Consider the following 22388-nt stretch of genomic DNA (forward strand, 5'->3'; position numbering starts at 1 on the left):
CAAATAAGGGTTGCAGAGCTTTAGATATAAAAAAGATCATCATTTTACGGTGAGTTATCTGTGGGAGCACTGGTTATTGGATTGCACCTTTTCAAATGGATTGTACATTGGAGTGGAAGAGGATAATAATTAAATGTTCCCGAAACAGAATGCCCATGAGTGTCTTTTTTGTGAATGTCAGTTTATGTGTGTCTTTATAAAGTGGAAGATAAGGTTTAACTCTTAACTATTCCTAAAAACTTTACATCTCCCCTCCTCATGCCTATCCTGTATACCCTGTATAAAAAAAGATCTGTGTACTTATCTTTTTTTAATCAGATTCGGTCATGCAATTCCTCAGCTTTGGCTGCTTGACAGCAGCTGTGAATTCTCAGAGCCTGTCAATCATGTCAATCATGGGCTCCTGTGGCCCTTCTGTTCTCGGTGCTCCCTCCTCTTCCCTGCAGCAGGGAAGCTGGAGCTACTGGATCATGTGACCGCACCAGATTTAAAAAAATGTTAAGTACACAGATCTCTTTTTACAGGGGATGCAGTGCATATAGAAAATATTCACATTTTGTTGCTTTGCAACCTGAAATGAAGACAGACACGTTTTTTTTGTTTTATCCAGCTGCATTTACTCAGTGCAGATATAATACCAACATATCACATTTTTTTTTTTTTAAATTCAAAAACAGAATGATGAGTTGGAAAAGGGATCACCCCCCCTAAAAATGACTCAGACTCAATCAGCTGTAGCTAATCACCTTCTCAATGGCACATAAAGCCATTTGACTTTCAACTGTGATCAGCTGTGGACATTTTGATTGGCTCAGCATGAAAGCATTCCTGGAGTATTTCAGCCCCCTGTAGTGCAACTGAAGCAAACAATCAACTATGGTTGGCAAGACACTGTCACCGAGATCTCCGGGATAAAGTTGTGGACAGGCACAAGTCAGGAGATGGATACAAAAAAAATGTCAAAGGCTTTGTTAATGCCTAGAAGCACAGTGAAGTCTATTATGAAGAAGTGGAAGGTATTTGGTACAACACAGACCCTCCCTGGATCAGGACGTCGCTCCAAACTGGATGAAAGAGCCAGGGGGAAACTGGCCAGGTCAGAGAGGCTACCAAGAGAAACAGTAACTCTGAAGCAGTTGTAGGAATTTATGACAGAGTGGTCATTGTGTGCATGTGACAACAATATCACAAATTCCCCACAAATGTGGCTTGTATAGGAGGGTTGCAAGAAAAAAAAAAAAAACACTCCTCAAGAAAGGCCACATGCAGTCACTGAGCTTGGCCAAAAAATTTTGAAGATTCTGAGTCCACAAGAAAAAAGGTGTTATGGTCAGATAAGACTAAAATTGAATTATTTGGCCTGAACACCAAATGATATGTCTGGTGGAAAATCCAATACAGCTCACCATCCAAATAACACCATTCCTACAGTAAAGCATGGAGTTGATAATATCCTATTATGGGGGTGTTTCTCTGCTGCAGGGAACTGGAGCACTTGTCAGGATAGAAGGAAAAATGGATGGGCCAAAATATTGTCAATTCTTGAGTAAAAAAGTTGTCAATGGGAAGAAGGTTTACCTTCCAACATAAGGACCTAAAGCACACAGCAAAAATGACCACAGAGTGATTGAAGGAGAAAAGGGCGAATGTCCTTGCATGCCCTAATCAGAGCCCAGACTTAAACCCCATTGTAAATCTGTGGAATGACTTGAAGACTAAAGTCCACAAACAGTCACCATCAAATGTATCTGACACTGAGCAATTCTGCAAACAGTGGGTAAATATTGCAACGTCTAGATGTGCAAAGTTGGTAGAGACAACAGACTAAAGGCTGTAATTAAAGCAAAAGGTGATCCAACAAAATACTGAGCTACCAAAACTATAGCTGCTGACTTAAAAAAACAGACACTCACCTCTCCAAGGATCCAGCACTGTCCTCACCTGGGCTTGTTTTTAAAAAATCTTTGGGGTCCCCGATGCCGGCATGTTAACTGTGTTAACCGTGGGCAGCTGGTTTTCACTATTTGCGGCTTCACAGCCGGCTGCACACTATGCTTTGAAAATGGTCCCAGAGCCTTCTTGGACCTGTGATGTGTCCCAGAAGTTTGCGGACTGGGAATAGGGAGAGAGCTTCTGCTTGATACCCCAAAAAATATATACCAAATACCGCAGGGGGAGGGAGGAAAGGAGGAGGAAGAGCGTAACTTCCCCTTTTGGGTGAAGTTCTGCTTTAGCCTTACCTTCCACTTAAGAATTACACACACAAACTGTTGCAAAAGGAACTTATGGACATTGATTTATGAGTGTAACACTATTATAGCAGCGGATATTTTGTATACAGTTTTGCTTACATATTACAAAGGTATATATTTCATGCACAGAAAGCAATTCTGTTATATGAACACAGGTTGAAGTGGATTGCACTTGACTATATCTTTCAGTATCTCCTGGTAGGCGTTTAACACTGATAAGAGAGCTCCACCTACTTTACTTATTTGCTTTATTTTATTTAGATAACACAAAATATTACTTTTTTTTTTTTTTAATTAAACCTTAACCAGTAGTATTTTTTAGGAATGTTGACTAATTTGTAGATAAAAAAATCTAATCTTTAAAGTGCAAAATTTGAATTAGCTTTGATTACTTTTTAAAGCTTTTATCCTCAATTGAAATGGTAAATCTGTTAGTTTCAGATCATTATTTCTCTGTTGTCTGTGTTTTCTTTTATTTATTTTTCCTTATATTTGGTTTGTTTGCTCTTTTCCCAAAATAAATTGATTTAGTAAATTTGAAATTCACATTATCCATCTGCTTGCTTTCTAAAAATCCCTCTAATTTATTCCTCAATATGGCATCACAAGAATCATATTTTAGGATTATTTGATTATTAAAGATTATTTAATTAGAAGCATGCAATAATAAAAAAATGAGTATGATTGCCTAAGCACATTATTTTAGGCATCATGTTTTTTTTAATCACATGATAGCAGAGGGAACATTTGTCATAATTTTATTTTAAGGTTAGCATGTAATTTTATTTACATGTGATTTTACAAAATTACTGGAAATGTGTTAACATGCTTGAACTTTAGAATTATTGTTTGCCCCTCTTTATTGATTTGATCTTAAACAGTAATTTCATAGATAATACACATGATGACCATGTAGCTGAAATAATGCCCTAGTTCAACAAAACGTGCCTCCTCCTATTAAGACAGAACTTCAGAAAAAAGCATGCTCTAATGTTGTGCTATGCATCATATAATCAAATGTAATATTATATAATATAATATTATATAATATAATTATTATTATAATAATTATTATATAATATAATATTATATAATCATATAATCATAGGACTTTAAGCCTTGGGTCTAAAAGGCTATTTTTGTGCTGCATTTATTTTTAATACATTTCCACTCTAAAGGAAAGCTATAATGGTCAGCTTTATTTTAAATCTTTTTAAATTTACAACTTTTATTGACTTTAGATTTTTTATTACTTATATATATATTTTTCAACTAACAAATGTTTAATATATAACTTGCAGAGTTTCTGAGGCTTCTTAAGAGACCACCCAGTAGTAAATGCTTTTTGGGGCCTTCTCTGCCAAATTGAATCTTTACACAGCCCCATATGATGAACAGTGCAGGTGGGTGGGGTGTAGGTTAAGCCTTCTGGGAGAAACAGACCCTAGGACTCTACCTGCTTGTTAGGAATAAGAAATATGATAAACGCCTATGCAATATTTTATTACCCTAAAATAAGGGAATACAAATATATGTTTTTTCTTAAGCATTATAAATGAGAAAATATATACAAAAACAGTATATTTCCTTAAAACCAGTAAATAAGAAATGCAAACTTTTCAAATCAATTAACTTGTGCTAAAATAATATCAGCTCAGTATGGGGTTGAATGGGAATTTCTTTCCCCCATTTACACATGGATGGAGTAAAATCTGTAGCCGTCCCTATAAGAATTAACTTCTGTACCTTCTATTTTAGAAAATAGATTGATATTAATACTGCTGTTTGCAGGAATGTAAAGGGTTTATACATGCAAAACACCTTTAAAATTTCATTTCCCGAAGCTATCACAAAGCACAACCTTCTTGACTTTAGTCTTTCCTAGTTTTTATATTACACCAAACTTGTGGAATTTCTGAAACCTGACCAAAGCATACTGGAGCTATTGCCCATTAGAACTACTTGGCTTAGCTCCCAATTATTTGGTCCTCTTTTGGAACCAAATCCCTCTGTTCCTCTCTTTCCTTCAGGTTTCCCTCTACTGAGTCTGATGAATATCCCTGTATGAATGAATGTAACTGCCCAAATGGGTTTATATTCCAGTAAACGTTCATATGATAGAATTTCTGGTATAAAGTAAAGGTAGTGGTGTAAAAAGCACCAGTAGGTTTATCATTTTTTGCTTGTTAATTTTTTCCTTGTCTGCATGATTGAGAGTGTGGTGAGGGTGTGTTTTTTGTCTAAATATTTCCCTTTTCCCATCTTGGAAAGTTGGAAAGCATACAACTATTAAAAATATATTTAATATAATACTATCTGATTGGGAAATGAGGATGGTAGTTTTCTTGTGGTCCAGTTTCCACAAATTCGTCCAGTAGTCTTTGAGTTGGACAACTCTGCGGAAATAGTTTTGTCCAAAGTAGAGATAAGCTGTGTGGAATCCATAAGTAACAATAATTAACTAGCTAGTCTGAATAACAAGCGCCAACAAAAAATAAAACCATAACTTAATGTAACTAAATGCATTGTCATGTACAACCTACTTAAGACTGGCCATGCATTATACAATTTTCTTGTGCAATTTTCCTTTAGATGTACCAAAAACTTTCAATGTGTATGCAATCAGGCAGACCCTTGCACTACATAGTTTATCTAAAGGAAATTGAATAAGAAAATTGTATAATGTATGGCCAGCTAAACAATGCTGGTAAAACTGTTAAGTTAAGCCACGTACACATGATGAGAATATCGGACGAATGATCGTTCGCTTTTTTTTTTTTGCATGCTAATCCCATATCGAAAATGAAGAGATCACTTAAAGTAGTTGTAAACCGTTACATATACCCAGTGAAGTGGGTGGCCTCTGGTGAGACATGGAGATTAAACAAAGCCTCATACATAAGTTGTACCTGTCTATCTGCAGTCTTCTCTTCTCTACATTATTTAAAGTGCTGAATTGTAAAGCTTTTCTGAGAATTATATAAAAAGGGGGTGGACAGCTGAAGTTACACTCTGCGGATCTCAGTGAGGAGAGCTCTGAGAGTTAGTTGGAGGGAAGAGACACACCCCTCTCCACACAGCAAACAGGAACAGAGCTGAGGCTGTCAATCTGCTGGAGCTCCCTCCCCTGTCACCATTTTTCTCTTGGTGTCAGGAAACCTTGTCAGAAGGGATTCATGGTGATAGCAGAGGAACGAAGCAGCAGACAAAAATGACACTCAGTACTCTTAATTGAGTACACACAATAGAGTCATATGCCTTGTTCATATTTCATGTCTGAGGTTTACAACCACTTTGGGTTACGAAAATTCTCATACGACAGAATACAACTTCGGAAGTGATGTAATGTATTGTATTATAATGTATTCTTTCATTTCTGAGCATGCACGGTCTTGGTAACTCAATTTTTTTGAAAGAATACGATACTGATTAAATAAAAATCATTCTGTTATCGTCCGAGAAACATTTTCGTGCTTATTCCTTCGGATAATATCACATGAACTGTCGTGATCAGCTCTGGAAAGCTGTGTACTAACGATCAAAATATCATACAATTGCTTTGAAAGCAGTATTTTGAGTCCAAATTTTTAATCATGTGTACTAGGCATAAGGCAACTCCTGTGTGGAAAAGGTTATCTAAAGCAGAAAAAGGATCCATTGCATTATAACGTAGCAATTATTATTCTTGAAAAAACATGCCAACTTTAAATAAAATAACACAGTGTAAAAAATACAAACAGTCATGTAATTACTACTAAATAATGTTGACAGAATTCCCCACAAGCTGTAAAATAAATTGACTACTACAGCTCCTCCCAGCAACCTTAGGTATTAAACATTTTTTATCCCCTACCTATCTTTACTTCCTGAAGAGACAGTCAGCCTACTTATGCCCACTATCTATTCTGTAGAGCTTTCTTTTCTAGAGCACTTTGCACTTGCTTGATCTATTCAGAAGTCAACCTTTACTTCTAAGTAGCCTCATGATAACAATTTGCTTCCTTAAAGGAGGAACAAAAGGTCAAGAAGAAAAAGAACACAAAAAAGAAGCTTTCACCCAACAATACAAATAAACTATGTCAGGAAAGCAGTTCTCCTGAAGCCACAAAGCTGGAATCCTTGGGGCCTAGCCTAGCGGACCACGAGTACACAGCCGGTGTCAGTACGTTTGGTGTAGCCCAAGTAAACCGAGGGTCCCAGCCTATGGCCCCCGGGGTGTTCCTCACACAAAGAAGACCGTCTGTGTCTTCCCAAAATAACTCAGCTGCCAAAGGTAAATGTACGTGTGAAATGTATACTGACTTGTGCAAGCAGTGGTTGAATTTATGAAAATTGGAGCTGTTGCCCATAGCAGAGGCTGAGATTCTTTGTTTTATTTTCGTAGCACAGATTTGTAAATGAAACCATATTAGTTTCATTTTGGGCAGCAAATCAACATTTACTCCAGCTTTCATAAATGATTCCAAATGTGTCAGTTGGGGATATGTTGCTTTGGGATGAAGGATGGAAGGAACCATGAAGGACATGGGCTGATATAGTCAAGATTGTTGATAATATTTCTCAGTGTTAACACTGGTTTCTTAAAAGTGGACCCCTGCTTGAGACCTCTTTCCATATCACTGTAGGAAGGTGCTCTGTGATGACTGTTATAGCTGAATGACTGAATACAGAGACAACAGAAATGGAAGGGCTGTAGTGGCAATGGTGTAAAGTATACCTGGTTAGGTTAATGTACAGTGCTGTAAAAAAGTATTTGTCCCTTCCTGATTTTTTTTTTTTTGCATATTTGTCAAACTTAAATGATTCAGCTCATCAAACAAATCTTAATATTACACAAGGATAACCCAAGTAAATCCAAAATGCAGTTCTTAAATGATTTCATTTAATAAGAGAAAAAAGCTGTCCAAACCACCCTGGCCCTATGTGAAAAAGTAATTGCCTACCTGCCCCCCCCCCCCATTACTAAATCATAAATGAATTATGATTAACCACATTTTTTGGATAGCTGAGTTAAATTTCACTTGTCACACCCAGGCCTGATTACTGCCTGACCCCTTGAATCAAGAAATTACTTAAATAGAAGCTGTCTGAAGAACGCCAAAGAATCTCAAAAAGCGACTCATGCCATAATCTAAAGAAATGCAAGAACAGATGAGAAACAAAGTAATTGACATTTATCAGTCTGGAAATGGTTACAAAGCTATTTCTAAGGCTTTGGGACTCCAACAAACTACTGTGAGAGCCATTATCCACAAAAAGAGAAAACTTGGAACAGTGGTGAACCTTCCCAGGAGTGGCTGGCCTACTAAAATTACTCCAAGAGCACAACGATAGAAAGAGACTGGGCAAAAATGGCATCCATGGGAGAGTTCCAAAGTGAAAGCCACAGCTGACCAAAAAGGACACAAGGGCTCATCTCACATTTGCCAAATAACATCTTGATTATCCCTAAAACTTTTGGGGAAATATTCTGTGTACTAATGAGACAAAAGTTGAACTTTTTGGTTGGAAGGTGAGCATGCCGTTACATCTGACGTAAATCTTACACAGCATTTCATAAAAAGAACATCATACCAATAGTCAAATTTAGTGGTGGTAGTATGATCTAGGGCTGCTTTGCAGCTTCAAGACGTGGACGACTTGCCATTGTTGATGGAACCATGAATTCTGTGCTCTACCAGAAAATCCTGAAGGAGAATGTCCCGTCATCAGTTTGTGACCTCAAGCTTAAGCGCACTTGACTTATGCAGCAGGACAATGATCCAAAATACACAAGCAAGTCCACCTATGATTGACTCAAAAAAATGAAGTTAAGGTTTTGGAGTGGCCTAGTTAAAGTCCGGACTTAAACCTGATTGAGATGCTGCAGCATGATCTTAAACAGGCCGTTCAAGCTCGAAAACCCTTGAATGTGGCTGAATTAACCACTTAAGCCCCGGACCATTTGGTTGGCAAAAGACCAGAGCGTTTTTTGCGATTCGGCACTGCGTTGCTTTAACTGACAATTGCGTGCGATGTGGCTCCCAAACAAAATTGATGTCCCTTTTTTCCCACAAATAGAGCTTTCTTTTGGTCATATTTGATCACCTTTGCTGTTTTTGTTTTTTGCGCTATAAACAAAAAAATAGCGACAATTTTGAAAAAAAAAAGCATTATTTTTTACTTTTTGCTATAATAAATACCCTCAAAAAATATATAAAAAAAAATTGTTTCGCTCAGTTTAGGCTGATAAGTATTCTTCTACATATTTTTGGTAAAAAAAAAAATCGCAATAAGCGTTTATTGATTGGTTTGCGCAAAAGTTATAGCGCCAACAAAATAGGGGATAGTTTTATGCCATTTTTATTAATAATTTTTTTTTACTAGTAATGGCGACGATCAGCGATTTTTATCGTGACTACGACATTATGGCGGACACACTGGACACTTTTGGAGCTATTTTGGGACCATTCACATTTATACAGCGATCAGTGCAATTAAAAATGCATTCATTTCTGTGTAAATGTGACTAGCAGTGAAGGGGTTAACCACTGGGGGGCGCTGTAGGGGTTAAGTGTTTCCTAGGGAGTGATTCTAACTGTAGGTGGGAGGGGCTATGTGTGACACGACACTGATCACCGCTCCCGATTACAGGGAGCTGTGATTGGTGTCCTGTCACTAGGCAGAATGGAGAAATGCTTGTTTACATCAGCATTTCCCCGTTCTTCTTCTCTGTGAGATGATCGCGTCTGTGGGACATCGAGTCCGCGGGACCCGCGATCACACTCACGGAGGTCGTGGCGCGCACCCACAAACTGCTTCTTAAAGGGCAACGTACAGGTACGTTAATCTGCCTGTACGTGCACTTCTGCCGACGTATATCGGCGTGAGCCGGTTGGCAAGCAGTTAAAACAATTCTGCAAAGAAGATTGGGCCAGAATTCTTCCACAATGATGTAAAATACTTGCTGCCACTTATCGCAAATGCTTGATTGCAGTTGTTGCCGCCAAGGGTGGCACAGCCAGTCATTAGGTTTAGGGGGCTATTTCTTTTTCATATAGGATTAGGTAGGTTTGGACAGCTTTTTTTCCCCTAATAAATAAAACCATCATTTAAAAACTGCATTTTTATTTACTTGGGTTATTTTTGTGTAATATTAACATTTGTTTGGTGATATGAATCATTTAAGTGTGACAAATATGCAAAAAAAAATCAGGAATGAGGCAAATACTAAGGGCCCTTTCATCCCAGGGTGATTTAAAGCTGTGCATATAACCCTTGTTGTGTTAAGGCAGCCCATTCATATGTATCACATTTAAATACAGTATAATGCATTACCATGGGTTGCGGTGCAGTGCAACATAAGTGTGTCTTGGGAAAAATGTGAATGGCACCGCAGTGCACCAACACACAAACCTGTGTTACTGCAGCACAATGGTGTGAAAGACCTTATGAAAGAATGACGATGCAGAAGCTCAAATGGGACACATGGACAAATCGTTGTCACCCTAAAACAGGAAATGGTTGACCAAAAATCTTGGCAGGATTACCAGATAATATTTCAGCAAAAGCAACAGATTTATAATTATTGACAATGGCTTTTGAAATTAACATGTTACCGCTTACAAGAGCTATAAGGTTTACATATATTTTAACCCCTTCTCCCAAGCTGTACGCATATCTGTGGCAGCAGGGAGGTGGGTCCTTTATGGTACAGCCAAATATATGCATAACTTTGTACTGGGAGCATGCTCAATCACCAGATTACAGCACTGTGACTACACTGTCACTGACACCTCCCAAGTCAGTTAGCAATGATTGGGAGCTTCCAATCTCATGATCACTGTATAGCCAATCAAAGTAAACACATATTCAGGAAGCCCAGGAAATGCTTCTGGTGTTGAGTGTTGGTGGAAAGGGAGTTAAAAATGATTTCTCAAAAAACTTTATTACCTGCTTCAGAAACTGGTCCAATTCTTAGTAGTAGGAGAAAAGTCGACATGCTACTTAAACATGTATGTAACTAAAGGTCCCAGTGCAGTAAAATGTTCTAATTAAACATATTTCTTAAGTTTAATGAGTTGCAGACTTTGAGCATGTGATGTACGGCCGAAAAAGCAAAATTTGAAGTTAATAATGTACAGCCTGTCCCCTCCTGTCTCTCCCCCTACTGCTCTTCCCTGCATTTTGACAATCAGAACTTGCTGTGTAAAATGTAACATGGTGCTTCTGAACAATGTTTACAACACTGCCCAGAATCTCAATTAAAAAATACAATGTAACATGATTGTTGCTTTGTATTTACTTTGAATCATAACAGATCACCTGAGATGTACAAAGAATTTTTTTTTTTTATATATATAATACCTATTTAGCCCCCGATTAACACTTTAGTTACCCATAGTCACCTCCCATTTAGTCTATCATCCCTTCTGTTTTTTTTTTTTCAATTTTTTTAAACCATTAATACTTACATTTTTGTGTTTTATTCATTTTGTGTGATTTTTTTTTTTTAGTGTTGTGCAAAATTTAAAAAGTCTATTTAATTTGTAAATAACTTTGCAATGCATTGTACCAGAATTGTAATTTTAGTGTCATTATCCTGTAAATGAGACAAAATATAGAATAAAATGCATGTTTTTATTTACAGTAACACTATTTGGAAAAAAAAAAAACTGTTACAATCACTTTAGGAAGCTTGGATAACTAAAAAATGTTTTACTGCACTGGGAGCTATACCTCTCATGAGATCACTGGGAGCTATACCTCTTGTGAGATGCATTCCCAGGGCACTACTATATAAGGTATCAATTCATACAGTGCTGTTACTGGCCATTGATTTATAGAAGCAGTTTTGCAATTACTACTAGAAGTAAAAAGATTTGCAATAACATTTGTACTTGTATAACGCAGTGAGAAGTACACATCTGAAATCGGAAACGGGGTGCATTTTCCAAAAAAAAATGCAGATTCTATTGATAAGGATGCCATATTTTTGTCACAAGCGAATCAGCATATTCATTTGAATGGACATTAGAAAATAAAACCAGCCATATATGGATCAAAATTTGGCCGGTTCAACAGGGACATCTGTGGGCAGGCTGTTGTATTGAAGTCGATCTATCAATTGACTTCAGTACAACCAGTCTGTTGGCTTTTCTTTATTTGATCACCCGCTGTCAGAATACAAGAGGGATTCCCCCATCAATACTGATTGTGTTGATGGGGAAATCGAGCAATTTTCTTTCCCTCAACCCATTGAAAGTGCAGGGACCTCCAGTTCCTGCAGCAAACTTCCAACCCCCCCCCCGAAATAGCTTAATGCCAGGCTGTTTTGACAGGCAAAACTCTTAATACTTCCAGGGAGTGTTAGAACGTACTGCTAAGCCATTCCTATTCACATTCCTATTGGCCCAGTTTTGTGATGTACAACCTCGTTGGTCAGTAGGAATGTGAAAGAGGCGGGAAGTGCTGAAGCTTTACCGGTCAGAACGGCCCAATATTAGGTTGTGACAGGAAGGTTCAGGAGGCTTCTGCAGGTATGTGTACATTATTCTTTTTTTTTTTCCTCTATGAGAGAATCTATATGAGCGCCTAATAAACAGGAAATGACAATATAGTGAGAGTTAGTTTTTACATTAAAATTTTAAAATGACCTTCACATATTTTTTTCTTGCTCTTCTATATACAGTATTTGTATTAAACACAGCTAATAAATAGTGCATTGAGGATAGCCACTCAGGGATTGCGGTATTTTCAATGGGCCAGCTAAAGACTTGCACTGTGAGGAGGGAGGAGCAGTAGAATAGAAACACTTACTACCAAATTGTAGCGTGAAAAAATCTGGTGCAGCTCTGCATAGTAACCAATCAGCTTCAAGGTTTTATTACCAAAGCCTCAAAGTGGTTGTTTATCCCCTTTTTTTTTATTTTTACCTACAGGTAAGCTTATAATAAGGCTTACCTGTAGGTAAAATAAATATCTCCTAAACCTGTACGGTTTAGGAGATATTCACTTTCCATGCAGCTGCTGACGTCAGCGGCGCATGCGCTGTGAAGGTCCGGCGGACGCTGCCGGACAGAATACTCCCGGGCGCATGTCAGCTCCCTCGGCGTGGACCGGGATGCAAAATGGGGACCTCATTCTAAGGTGAGTATTTCAGTATTTCATAATGAGCTAGTGTGAGGTGCATACTAGCTCATTATACCTTTCCCTTACAGGGTTTTTTTTTCCATGTGCGGGTATACAACCACTTCAAGTGATTGTAAAGTCTCGTTTTTTTTTCTAAATAACAAGAATGTTATACTTACCTACCCTGTGCAGTGTATTTTCACAGAGCAGCCTGGATCCTTCTCTTCTTGGGTCCCTCTTCTGTGCTCCTGGCCCCTCCCTCCTGTCAAGTGCCCCCACAGCAAGCAGCTTGCTATGGGGGGCACCCGAGCCAAGCTGCAGCTTCATGTGTCCATTCAGACACTTAGCTGCAGTTTTGCTTCACCCCCTCTCTCTCCTGATTTGCAAACTGACTTTGATTGGCAGGATCAGGAGCCAATGGCACCACTGCTGTGTCTCGGCCAATTAGGAGGGAGAGTCCCGGACAGCTGAGGGGAATCATGGACATCGCTAGATAGATATGGGGCTCAGGCAAGTATGAGGGGGGCTGCTGCCCACAGAAGGCTTTTTATCTTAAGGCATAGGATACCTTAAGATAAAAAACCTGCCTTTACAACCCGTTTAATTGAACAAGCTGAAGTTAGGAGCTGATTGGCTAACACGTACAGCTGCACCAGATTCTGAGTAGTTAATCTCCCCCACTGTACAGCATTGCAAAGCAAGAAGTAGAGCCTGGGTATGTAATAGGCAAAGATGGCTGCCCCAGCTACATATGTAATAAAAAATTAAATACAAAGTTTAAAAACATTATCACACATTGATAATATCTTTTACATGAAGTCGATGGCTTTTACATGTACTGTATATTTAAAATACAGTTGAAACTCTTAGTTTTCTTTAAGTTTGGCCCTTAAAAGTGTAGTCATTCAGGGTCATGAGGTATAATTGGAATACTTGACTTCCCAGTAAGAATAGCTTTTGTACATTTTTGGTCAACCACACTGTACCACATCTCAATCTACAGATATTCTATAGATTAGGTACAATTTTCCGTATCAGTTTCCAGCCTGTAGCTATGGGCAGCTTCAGAGTACTGCTTTTTATCTTGTAACAGTTTTTTGATTAAGGTGCACGGTTAATAAGCCCACATGCCTCCCCCTGTAACCCCCGTAACCAAAATATCACTGGAATTAAAGAAAAAAATCGGTGCTTTAAAAGTGGCCTTGTAGAACAGTTCTGGTAACATGGGGTCATTAGAGGAAAATGAAGGTATTTGTAATGCTTATTAGAAATGATTTTACTGTAAAAGTTCACCATTTACAAAATGAAAAGTCATTAAGACAGTAGAAAAGCAAAGTTCTTATGTGAGGTCATCAATTGATCAAGGTGTGTTTCCTCTTCTGTGTTCCATTATAGAACCCTTTCAGAATGAGTCATGTGACACAAGCGGGCAGGACCTGTGTCTTAAGTACAAAAGGACAGCTGGGAACGAGCACAAAAGCGAAAAAGGTATCACAACAGACAAACCAGACCTTTTTTTTTTCTGCCAAAAATGTTTTTATTTTTATTTAATTTTTTTGTGCAAGATTCAGTAACAAAGATTTGAATTGTGTTCATTTTATGTTTCTCTGTTCCTTAGCCATGTACCACGTTTAATTACACCCCATATAGATACATATAGCATTTCTGGGATGTGCACATACTGTAAAACATCGTTTGTTGGAGTTCCAGAACCATTGTCTTTTGTTTCAACCTTCGATCTGTAAATGGATTGAATGCTAGACTCTAGAAAATCTTTCAATCTTGTTAAATTTATGAAACGGTGGGTTGGTTGAGTCACTGCTGGTTTAGGAAATGACCAGGATATTCAACCTTTAAATTATTATAATATTTATACTGTAGAAGTTGAGAATGTACACACAAATTGTGTGAATATTTACTCCAATTATGAGAACATGTGCAGATAAAATAAGTTTGCAGTGATTTACATTTCATGATTGGGCACATTGTGTGAAAATTCTAAATTCCTTTAGTAATTCAGTATGTTTGTCTCACCCTGACTGTTTAACCACTTCAATACTGGATACTTTCAGCTCCTTACTGCCCAGAGCAATTTTCACCTTTTGCTGTTACACTTTGAATGATAATTGCACGCTCATGCAACACTGTACCCAAGTAAAATTTTTATCATTTCTTCTTGATTGGTGGTATTTAATCATCACTGGGTTTTTTATTTTTTTGCTAAACAAAATTTTTGCAAATAAGTACATTTTTCTTCTTCAAAGATGGACACTGATGAGGATGCACTGATGGGTCGCCACTGAAGGGCACTCATGAGGAGGCACTGATAAAGCTGCAATGATATGCAGCGCTGATAATCAGGGCACAGATGATCTGTGCCCTGATTATCGGTGTAAACAATGTGCTGACAGGCTTGCTGGTTAACAGCTCTCCTTTCCTCACACAGTGGGAGGAAAGAACCGCTGATAACCTGCAGGTCTGTTTAGATGTGATCAGCTGTGACCGGCTGATCACATGGTAAAGGGCTACTGTGATTGGCCCTTTACAGCAGTCTGTGATCAGCTGTTTCCGAAGGACACATCGGTCATAGAGTGTGCCAGATGTGCGCCCCAGGGGGTGCAAGGAAGGCAGAGTTTTGGGAGGACATCCATTGACACCTTTCCAGAACTGGACAAGCACACTCTAGCTGTCTTTTGGCTATAGCGCAGTGGGAAATTAGTTAAGCTCCCAAAGTCAAATATCAAAGTTCCACTTAAGTCTAATGCTGGTCATACAAGTAGAAAGTTTAGGCAGTTTTAGGGCTCATACACGCTGGGGCTTTTGTAAACGTTTTTTTACTGGCAGAAGAAAAACCGCTCCAAAACGTTGTTTTTGCAGGCGCTTTTTAGGCACATTAAGCGATTGGGCATTTATTTATTTAATTGGCCAGAATATTAATTTATTTTGTTATAAAAGAAAATGCAGCGCTTTAAAGTTCAATCAAATAGGCTCACAATTGCTAGACAGTCCCTGAGCAAGTGACACAAGCAAATGACAAAAGTCCATACATATAAAAGCCCATAAATCCTTAAAGGGCACCCAAAAAATGTTAAATAAACTGTAGGTGAAATAATATTCCTCCACCGACACCATAGCACACCGGGCCTCCAACACTCCCCTGGCTGGTCCTCATTCATCAGTAAACACACCAGAAAGGTTCTGTTGGCCCCTCTCAGAAAGTCTTCCCACAGGTCACATGTGTCAAAAAAGGAGCAAGCCATGCCACATAGTGAAGTACGTCAAAGCGCTCAAGAGTTTATTAAAAAAAAACATATGTCCACAATATTCACATATAATCAGTAAAAACAAGTGTGTCATAAAGCAGATATCCAAATTGTTTCCAACCAACAAGATGGCCACGGCCCGCACGTGATGCAATGTGACGTGTAGTAGTCAAACTCCACCCCACTCGTTTCGTCCAATCAGAACATCGTCAGGGGAGTCATTCTGATTTATTTCGTTCTGGCCATTGAAATTAATAAGTGCTCAAGCTCTAAATGCATCTAACGCTTAGGCGCATTTTAGCTTGTTTTTTAGCCAAAATGCTCCTCTCTTGAACGCACAAGTGATGTTTCTAAAAACTCCTGTAAATACCTATGTTTGCATGGACACATAGATTAACATGGAAGGGCGTTTAAAGGCAGAAATAAATGTCAATCGCCTGTAAAACAGGTGTTTTTGAGCTCAGATGTGTATAAGACCTTACCAACTTTTAATAGGTTACTGTTGCTAAATAAGATGGCTGAAAATGGCTTAAGGAACAAAGGCCAACTACTATTAAAGTGTACGTAAAGTGTAAGAGCAAACCTTTTTAAATGAAAAATGAGCAAAGCATAGCCTCGTATAAAGTGTATATTCCTAAGTCAATAGTGCCTATTATGGATTCTGGCTACTCTTTTTTGCCTCTGCAATCTGCATGTCTCAATGGCAAAGGGGCCCAGTGAACCTGTATTTCTTTGGGGAGAGTAAAACATTGTTTAAAAAAAAAGAAAAAAAAAATCTGGTCACATTATGTGTCAAAGTCTGTGACCTGGCATCTCCACCAATCAGAGTGTTCTCTTCAGCACATTTACACTAGGTGTTTTTAAATCAGTTTAATGATTTATTAATGAATACAGAGCTGCATTATTTGTGCCTTTTTATATCTGTGGAATCCATCAATTGACACCCAGATAGTTCAAAGGATAATTTGATTGATTTTGGTCAATTTTTATTTGTATGTTAACACATTTTAATCAGGTTTACTTTATTATTTATTGAATAAAATCATTATTTGTTTTCCTATAATGTCAGGCAAATATGGAACATTGCACATTTCACACTTACATTATCAGCAAGTGAGTGGAGTGCTAAGCTCTTTTTCAACTTTACCAGGCTAATACTAACTACTGCTTTGGTGAAAAAAAGTATTATTAAAAAATAAAAACTATATATACTATATATATACGCGCACACATAATTTTTTTTAAGACTGTAATACTTCTAAAATAATATAAGATTGGCCAAAAACTGTTCTAGTTTCTCCTAAATCATAGGGGTTGGAAAGTCAGAAGGTTTTTTATCTTAATGCATTCTAGGGAGGGGCCAGGAGCACAGAAGAGGGACTTGAGAAGAGGAGGATCCGGGCTGCTCTGTGCAAAACATCTGCAGAGAGCAGGTAAGTATAACATAAAATAAAAAACGAGACTTTAGTATTACTTTAAATCCAGAACCAAAAATGTAATATTTTGCAACGTAGCAATCATTAGATATGGTGGTTGCATTTTGTTTTCTTTTTGTCTAATTTTTGGGGGGGCTATTTTCCCCCTGTTTTCACCTGGCGATCTGACCAGTAACACACCCATATTAGAGTGCCCCCACTTAGGATTAAGGAGCCCAGGGTACTTTTGGACAGCAGCATTGTTAATCGGGGGGGGGGGGGGTGTTAGATGTACTAGCAGGTTTAGATACACTAACTAATTGAAGCCAAACTCCAACTAACACTTTATAAGCAGATACAGCAAACCATTTTTTTTCTCTTTTGGGATAAAGGTTTTACAGAAATAAAAGCTGATCATTGTAGGCACCTGTGTCAGCAGTAAACTATTTGTCTCAATCTGCTAACTGCTACATCTGCAGAACAGCTTGTTCTGTTGAAAAACAACAGACTTACTGGCCAGATCACCAGGTGAAAATAAAGTAAAGAAAGCCTAAAAAAGAAAACGAATGCAGCCATCACATCTGAGAATTGGTAAGCTACAATATAATAAATGTCTGCTTTTGGGTTTAATACTGCTTTAGGATCCATGTACACTAGCATTTTTTGAAGTTCCTAGAAGCTTTCATTGGCATATTTTTTCTGCTCGTAGAAGCTAAATAGTTTTATCCTATGTGTCCATGCACACTACTTTAGGCTATTAGCGTTTTTTGAGCTTCAGCGCCTAGGAGCAAAAAAAAAACAATCGCTTTTGTAGAGTCTCCTGGAGCATTTTTTCAGCAGAAACGCTCCTAAACGTTACTAATATCGTATTTGAGCTTTTTTTTCCTGTTACTGCAAAAATTGCAATAAAATGCTAATATTCCTAAACACTCCTAAAACGCTACTACAAAAAGCTATTACCAGCATTTTTTATGCAGTGATTTTTTCCAGCGTTTCTATCTTTACTGCACAACTAAAGCTGTCAAATCATAGGTTCTTATATTTAATTAATCTCCACCTTCTTTCCCGAAGAAGCCATATGGTGAAACATGTAGAAAACATGAACGTGACCACAGTAAATCACTGTCATTAATAGGATGCCTTGCACACATCTATAGCTATGATTGTACTGTATGTACTGTTTTTATTGATGTTGTTCAGTTAATAAAATGTGTATATATATTTTCTTAAAAAAAAAAAAGGCTAGTGTACATGGAGCCTTAAAGCTAAGCTCCAGATATAAAAAAACAAACACTGTTTAATGCAGTTCTGTATTCATTAATACATGCTTAAATATGTTTTTAATTTATAAAAAAAAACTGAGAAAGATTAGTTATTAAAACAGTGTACCAGATAATTAATGTATGTCCTTAAAAACATTTTAAAAATTATTTAGATGGGCAGATTGTTACATAGTTGTTTTTTAAGTACACCACTGCATACTGACGCTGCTAAATTTGGCCTGGGCACCTAGGCTTCACTGACCTCTGAAGCCAGTATATAGTGTACTGTTTAGTAGGATAAGCTTTTACTACAGTACCCCATTATACACCCCCCCCCTTTACTGAAGGGCAATGCACAATAAATGTATAAAGTACAAAGATAAGCAATTACAGCTAAATGCCAGGGAGCAGACACTGATATTGTGCCTAGGGAGTCGCTGGTGTTTGATTATAAGCTGTTTCTAGAAAACTTTGTTATTTTAACTGTCAGCTTTGAATATTTTCATTAAAGTACCTTACAGCATTGACACGTGTAATGAAATAAGACATCATGGCAGAAAATGACAACAATTCCACTTGACATAATACAGTAATATAGGAAGACATCGTTTGATTTACACTCAGCCTCTAACATTCCACCATGGAACACTGCCTGATAAAATAAGCAGCTAATTGTTAGTTACACTTCAGTTAGCGGCATAGATCTCAGCCAAGACACGCGTCTGCTACATGTAGGACAAATAAACACCACCTGAATATGTAAAAATTCTGACTCGTCTGAGGCTCTTATAGTAGACATTATACACAGGAATACTGAGCATCATATTGCAGCACTTTTTACTAGTATAAGGGATATATTGTAAAAAAAGAAGTAACTCAATAAGTCCAGAATATATACCTAAACTGTAAGTGTGATGATGTCACCTGCAGCCATCCATTACAACCCTAAGGAAAGATTCCACCCAAAATCTTAAAGCCTAATGCCAACCATTTTTTTTTTTGACGGAGTAGAGAACGGTGTCAGGGTATCAAGATCATCCTTGAAAGCTGAGATATTTTTTACCTCTATTTTTGTCTATTTCTGGCAGGTTTGTAGGGTGATTTCTTTGTTTAGAACTCCCAAATTCTTACTGTAGGTATGCCTAACACAGATTGCAATTCGGTGTTACGTATTGAGGGTGGGATATGGTGACACAGGGGTTGGTTTACTAGAATTGGAGAAAGCAAAATCTGGTGCAGCTGTTCATATTAGCCAATCCTCCTCTAACTGCAGCTTGTTCAGTTAAGCTTTAACAAAAAAGCCTGGAAGCTGATTGGTTTCTATGCACAGTTGAACCAGATTCTGTACTCTTCATTTTTAGTAAATCAACCCCAGAGTGACTTTACTTTTGGCATTTGTTCAGTATGGGTTTATTTCTTGATCCAAGAGCTTCAGCAAAAATTATATTATTTATATATATATATATATATATATATATATATATATATATATATATTATATTTCAGAGAGAAAAGTTTGTTAAAAAAAAGTTATTTTCCTTTTCTGCCAGAGCTCCTATATGTTTCCTATATACTCATGGCATCATACTGATACCCACTGTATGGCAAAGTTAGGCCTCGTTGACATGGGGTGTACTACAGCATACGCATACACTGTATGATGTCGCGTACCAGCCAGTCTTATTGTTTAGGGATGCACCAATATATCAGACACCGAAAAAGATCAGCAAAAAATCGGGTTATCATCGTTTTGCTAATAATGGCCACCGAAAATGCGTTTTTGATGTGTTCTATACATTTCAATAGGGAGGTGCATTACACAACAATGGAAGCCCAACAGACCAGTGTGAAGACATACATTGAATTCAAAGGGATGCATTTTTCCTGAGCTTTTCTTGCGCATTTCTTTTAACGCAAAAGCGCTTCAAAAACTACTATTGAAAAAGTCAAATACAATACAATTACCATATTTTTCGCTCCATAAGACGCACCTGAGGTTTTAGAGGAGGAAAACAAGACAAAAAAATTCTGAACCAAATGGTGTACTGAAGTATTTACCAGTCCCATTAAATGCAGCCTGACCTGTGTCCATTAAATGCAGCCTGAACTGTGTCCATTAAATGCAGCTTTACCTGTGTCCATTAAATGCAGCTTTACCTGTGTCCATTAAATGCAGCTTTACCTGTGTCCATTAAATACAGATTTACCTGTGTCCATCAAATGCAGCCTGACCTGTGTCCATTAAATGCAGCTTTACCTGTGTCCAATAAAAGCAGCTTTACCTGTGTCCATTAAATGCAGCCCGACCTGTGCCTGACGACTGGTGAGGACGTCATTACATCCGCCTGTCTGCCTGTCACTCAGAAGATAGAGCTGCCCGATCGGCAGTACTCCATTCGGCCACTGGGGCTGCTCTGTCTTCAGGAGATCGCTCGCGGGAGATGGCTGCCCTGTATTGTGGCGGCGGCGACGACGTGGGGGCCTGGGCAGTATTCGCTCCATAAGACACACAGGCATTTCTCCCCAATTTTTGGGGAGTCAGTGAAGATGAACCCATGCACTTGGGCTTCACGCGTCTCTCTGCAGATCAGAGAACCCTTAGGACGAGAGAGAGATTGTGCCTTTATTGTAGCCAGGCAGGTCACTTTTTGAGGTCCTACCTGTCCAGGGAATGCTCGAACCTTGAGGTCCTGTCACGGACAGACCTTAGGTGGCGTTGTTTTGTCCCCAGTTATCCAGAAGGATAAGCCCCTGGTTTCGGTTACTCTTTCTTGTGCTGAGTCGTCCGTTGAGATACAGGCTCTAACCAACTCTGGGGCTGCAGGCCTGTTCATTGATGCTGCCTTTGTATCAAAGCACTCGATTCTGCTGCAGCTGCGTGGCACTCCAATTGCCATTGATGCTCTTGACGGGAGACCTCTACAGCCTGCCCATGTGACTCATGAGACTGTTCCGTTGTCCATGGCCGTAGGGGCTCTTCACTATGAGATAATCCAATTCCAAGTTCTTTCCTCACCTAAGTTTCCGCTGGTTATTGGTTATCCCTGGTTACAGAGGCACAACCCCTCTTTTGATTGGCTCTGTGCTGAGGTTCTCTCCTGGTCGCAACAATGCAGTAAGACATGCTTCCAGAAGGTAGCCAAGGTCCTGTGCACTTCTTCACTATCCTCCCTGCCGGAGGAGTACCGCGATCTTAGCGATGTCTTTGACAAAGGTCAAACCATTATTTTTCCTCCACACCGGTCGTATGATTGCGCAATTGACCTTCAACCTGGTGCCATACCCCCTTGTGACCAGGTATACCCTTTGTCGGTCTTTGAGTATAAGGCCATGGAGGAGTATGTTGCAGATGCACTTTCTCTGGTTTTCATCTGCAAATCCTTGTCTCCTGTTGGTTTCTTCTTTGAAGAAGAGGAGTGGTGAACTGAGACCTTGTATTGATTTATAGGGGTCTCAATTGTTTCACTATTAAGAATGCCTATCCGATTCCGTTGATTACTGAGATATTTGACCGCCTCAAGGGAGCAACAGTTTTCACAAAACTTGATTTGAGAGGGGCATACAATCTCGTGAGGTTTAAGAAGGGGGACGAGTGGAAAACTGCGTTTAATACCAGAACAGGCCATTATGAGTACCTCATAATGCCTTTTGGCCTTTGTAACCTCCTGGCAGTTCTCCAGAAATTTATTAACAATGTCCTCTGAGATTTGTTGCAGTTATGTGCAGTGGTTTATCTCAACGATATCCTCATTTTTTCCAAGTCCCTGGAGAGCCACCGCACAGATGTCTGTTGTGTGCTTCAGAAACTAAGAGAGAAAAATCTCTATTGTAAATTGGAGAAGTGCGAATTCCATCGTGAACAGGTTAAATTCCTGGGTTATGTCATTTCCACTGCTGGTTTTTCGAGAAACTTTCAGCAGTCCTACAGTGGCCCCAACCCATGGGTTTACGTCCTCTGAAGTGTTTTCTTGGCTTTGCCAACTATTATCGGAAGTTTATTCGTAACTTCTCGTCTGTGGTCAAGCCCCTGACTGATATGACCAGAAAGGACGGTAACCCAAAGTGTTGGTCTCCAGAGTCCATTAA

The 22388-nt window shown here is 38.6% G+C and overlaps 1 protein-coding gene across 3 annotated transcripts in view; it reads left to right on the forward strand.

The window, feature by feature from the left end:
* PHF2 (PHD finger protein 2) overlaps positions 1-22388 on the forward strand; it is a 441387-nt gene that overhangs the window by 408450 nt on the left and 10549 nt on the right. For 2 of the 3 annotated variants that reach the window (XM_073592328.1, XM_073592327.1), the window contains 2 exons: positions 6261-6525; positions 13758-13850. In XM_073592328.1, the coding sequence (XP_073448429.1) occupies positions 6261-6525; positions 13758-13850 (358 nt within the window). The remainder of the gene's footprint in view (positions 1-6260; positions 6526-13757; positions 13851-22388) is intronic. The other variant, XM_073592329.1, reaches the window with a different exon arrangement.

Source organism: Aquarana catesbeiana, linkage group LG07, assembly GCF_042186555.1.
Source record: "Aquarana catesbeiana isolate 2022-GZ linkage group LG07, ASM4218655v1, whole genome shotgun sequence".
In the NCBI taxonomy this organism is placed as follows: domain Eukaryota; kingdom Metazoa; phylum Chordata; class Amphibia; order Anura; family Ranidae; genus Aquarana; species Aquarana catesbeiana.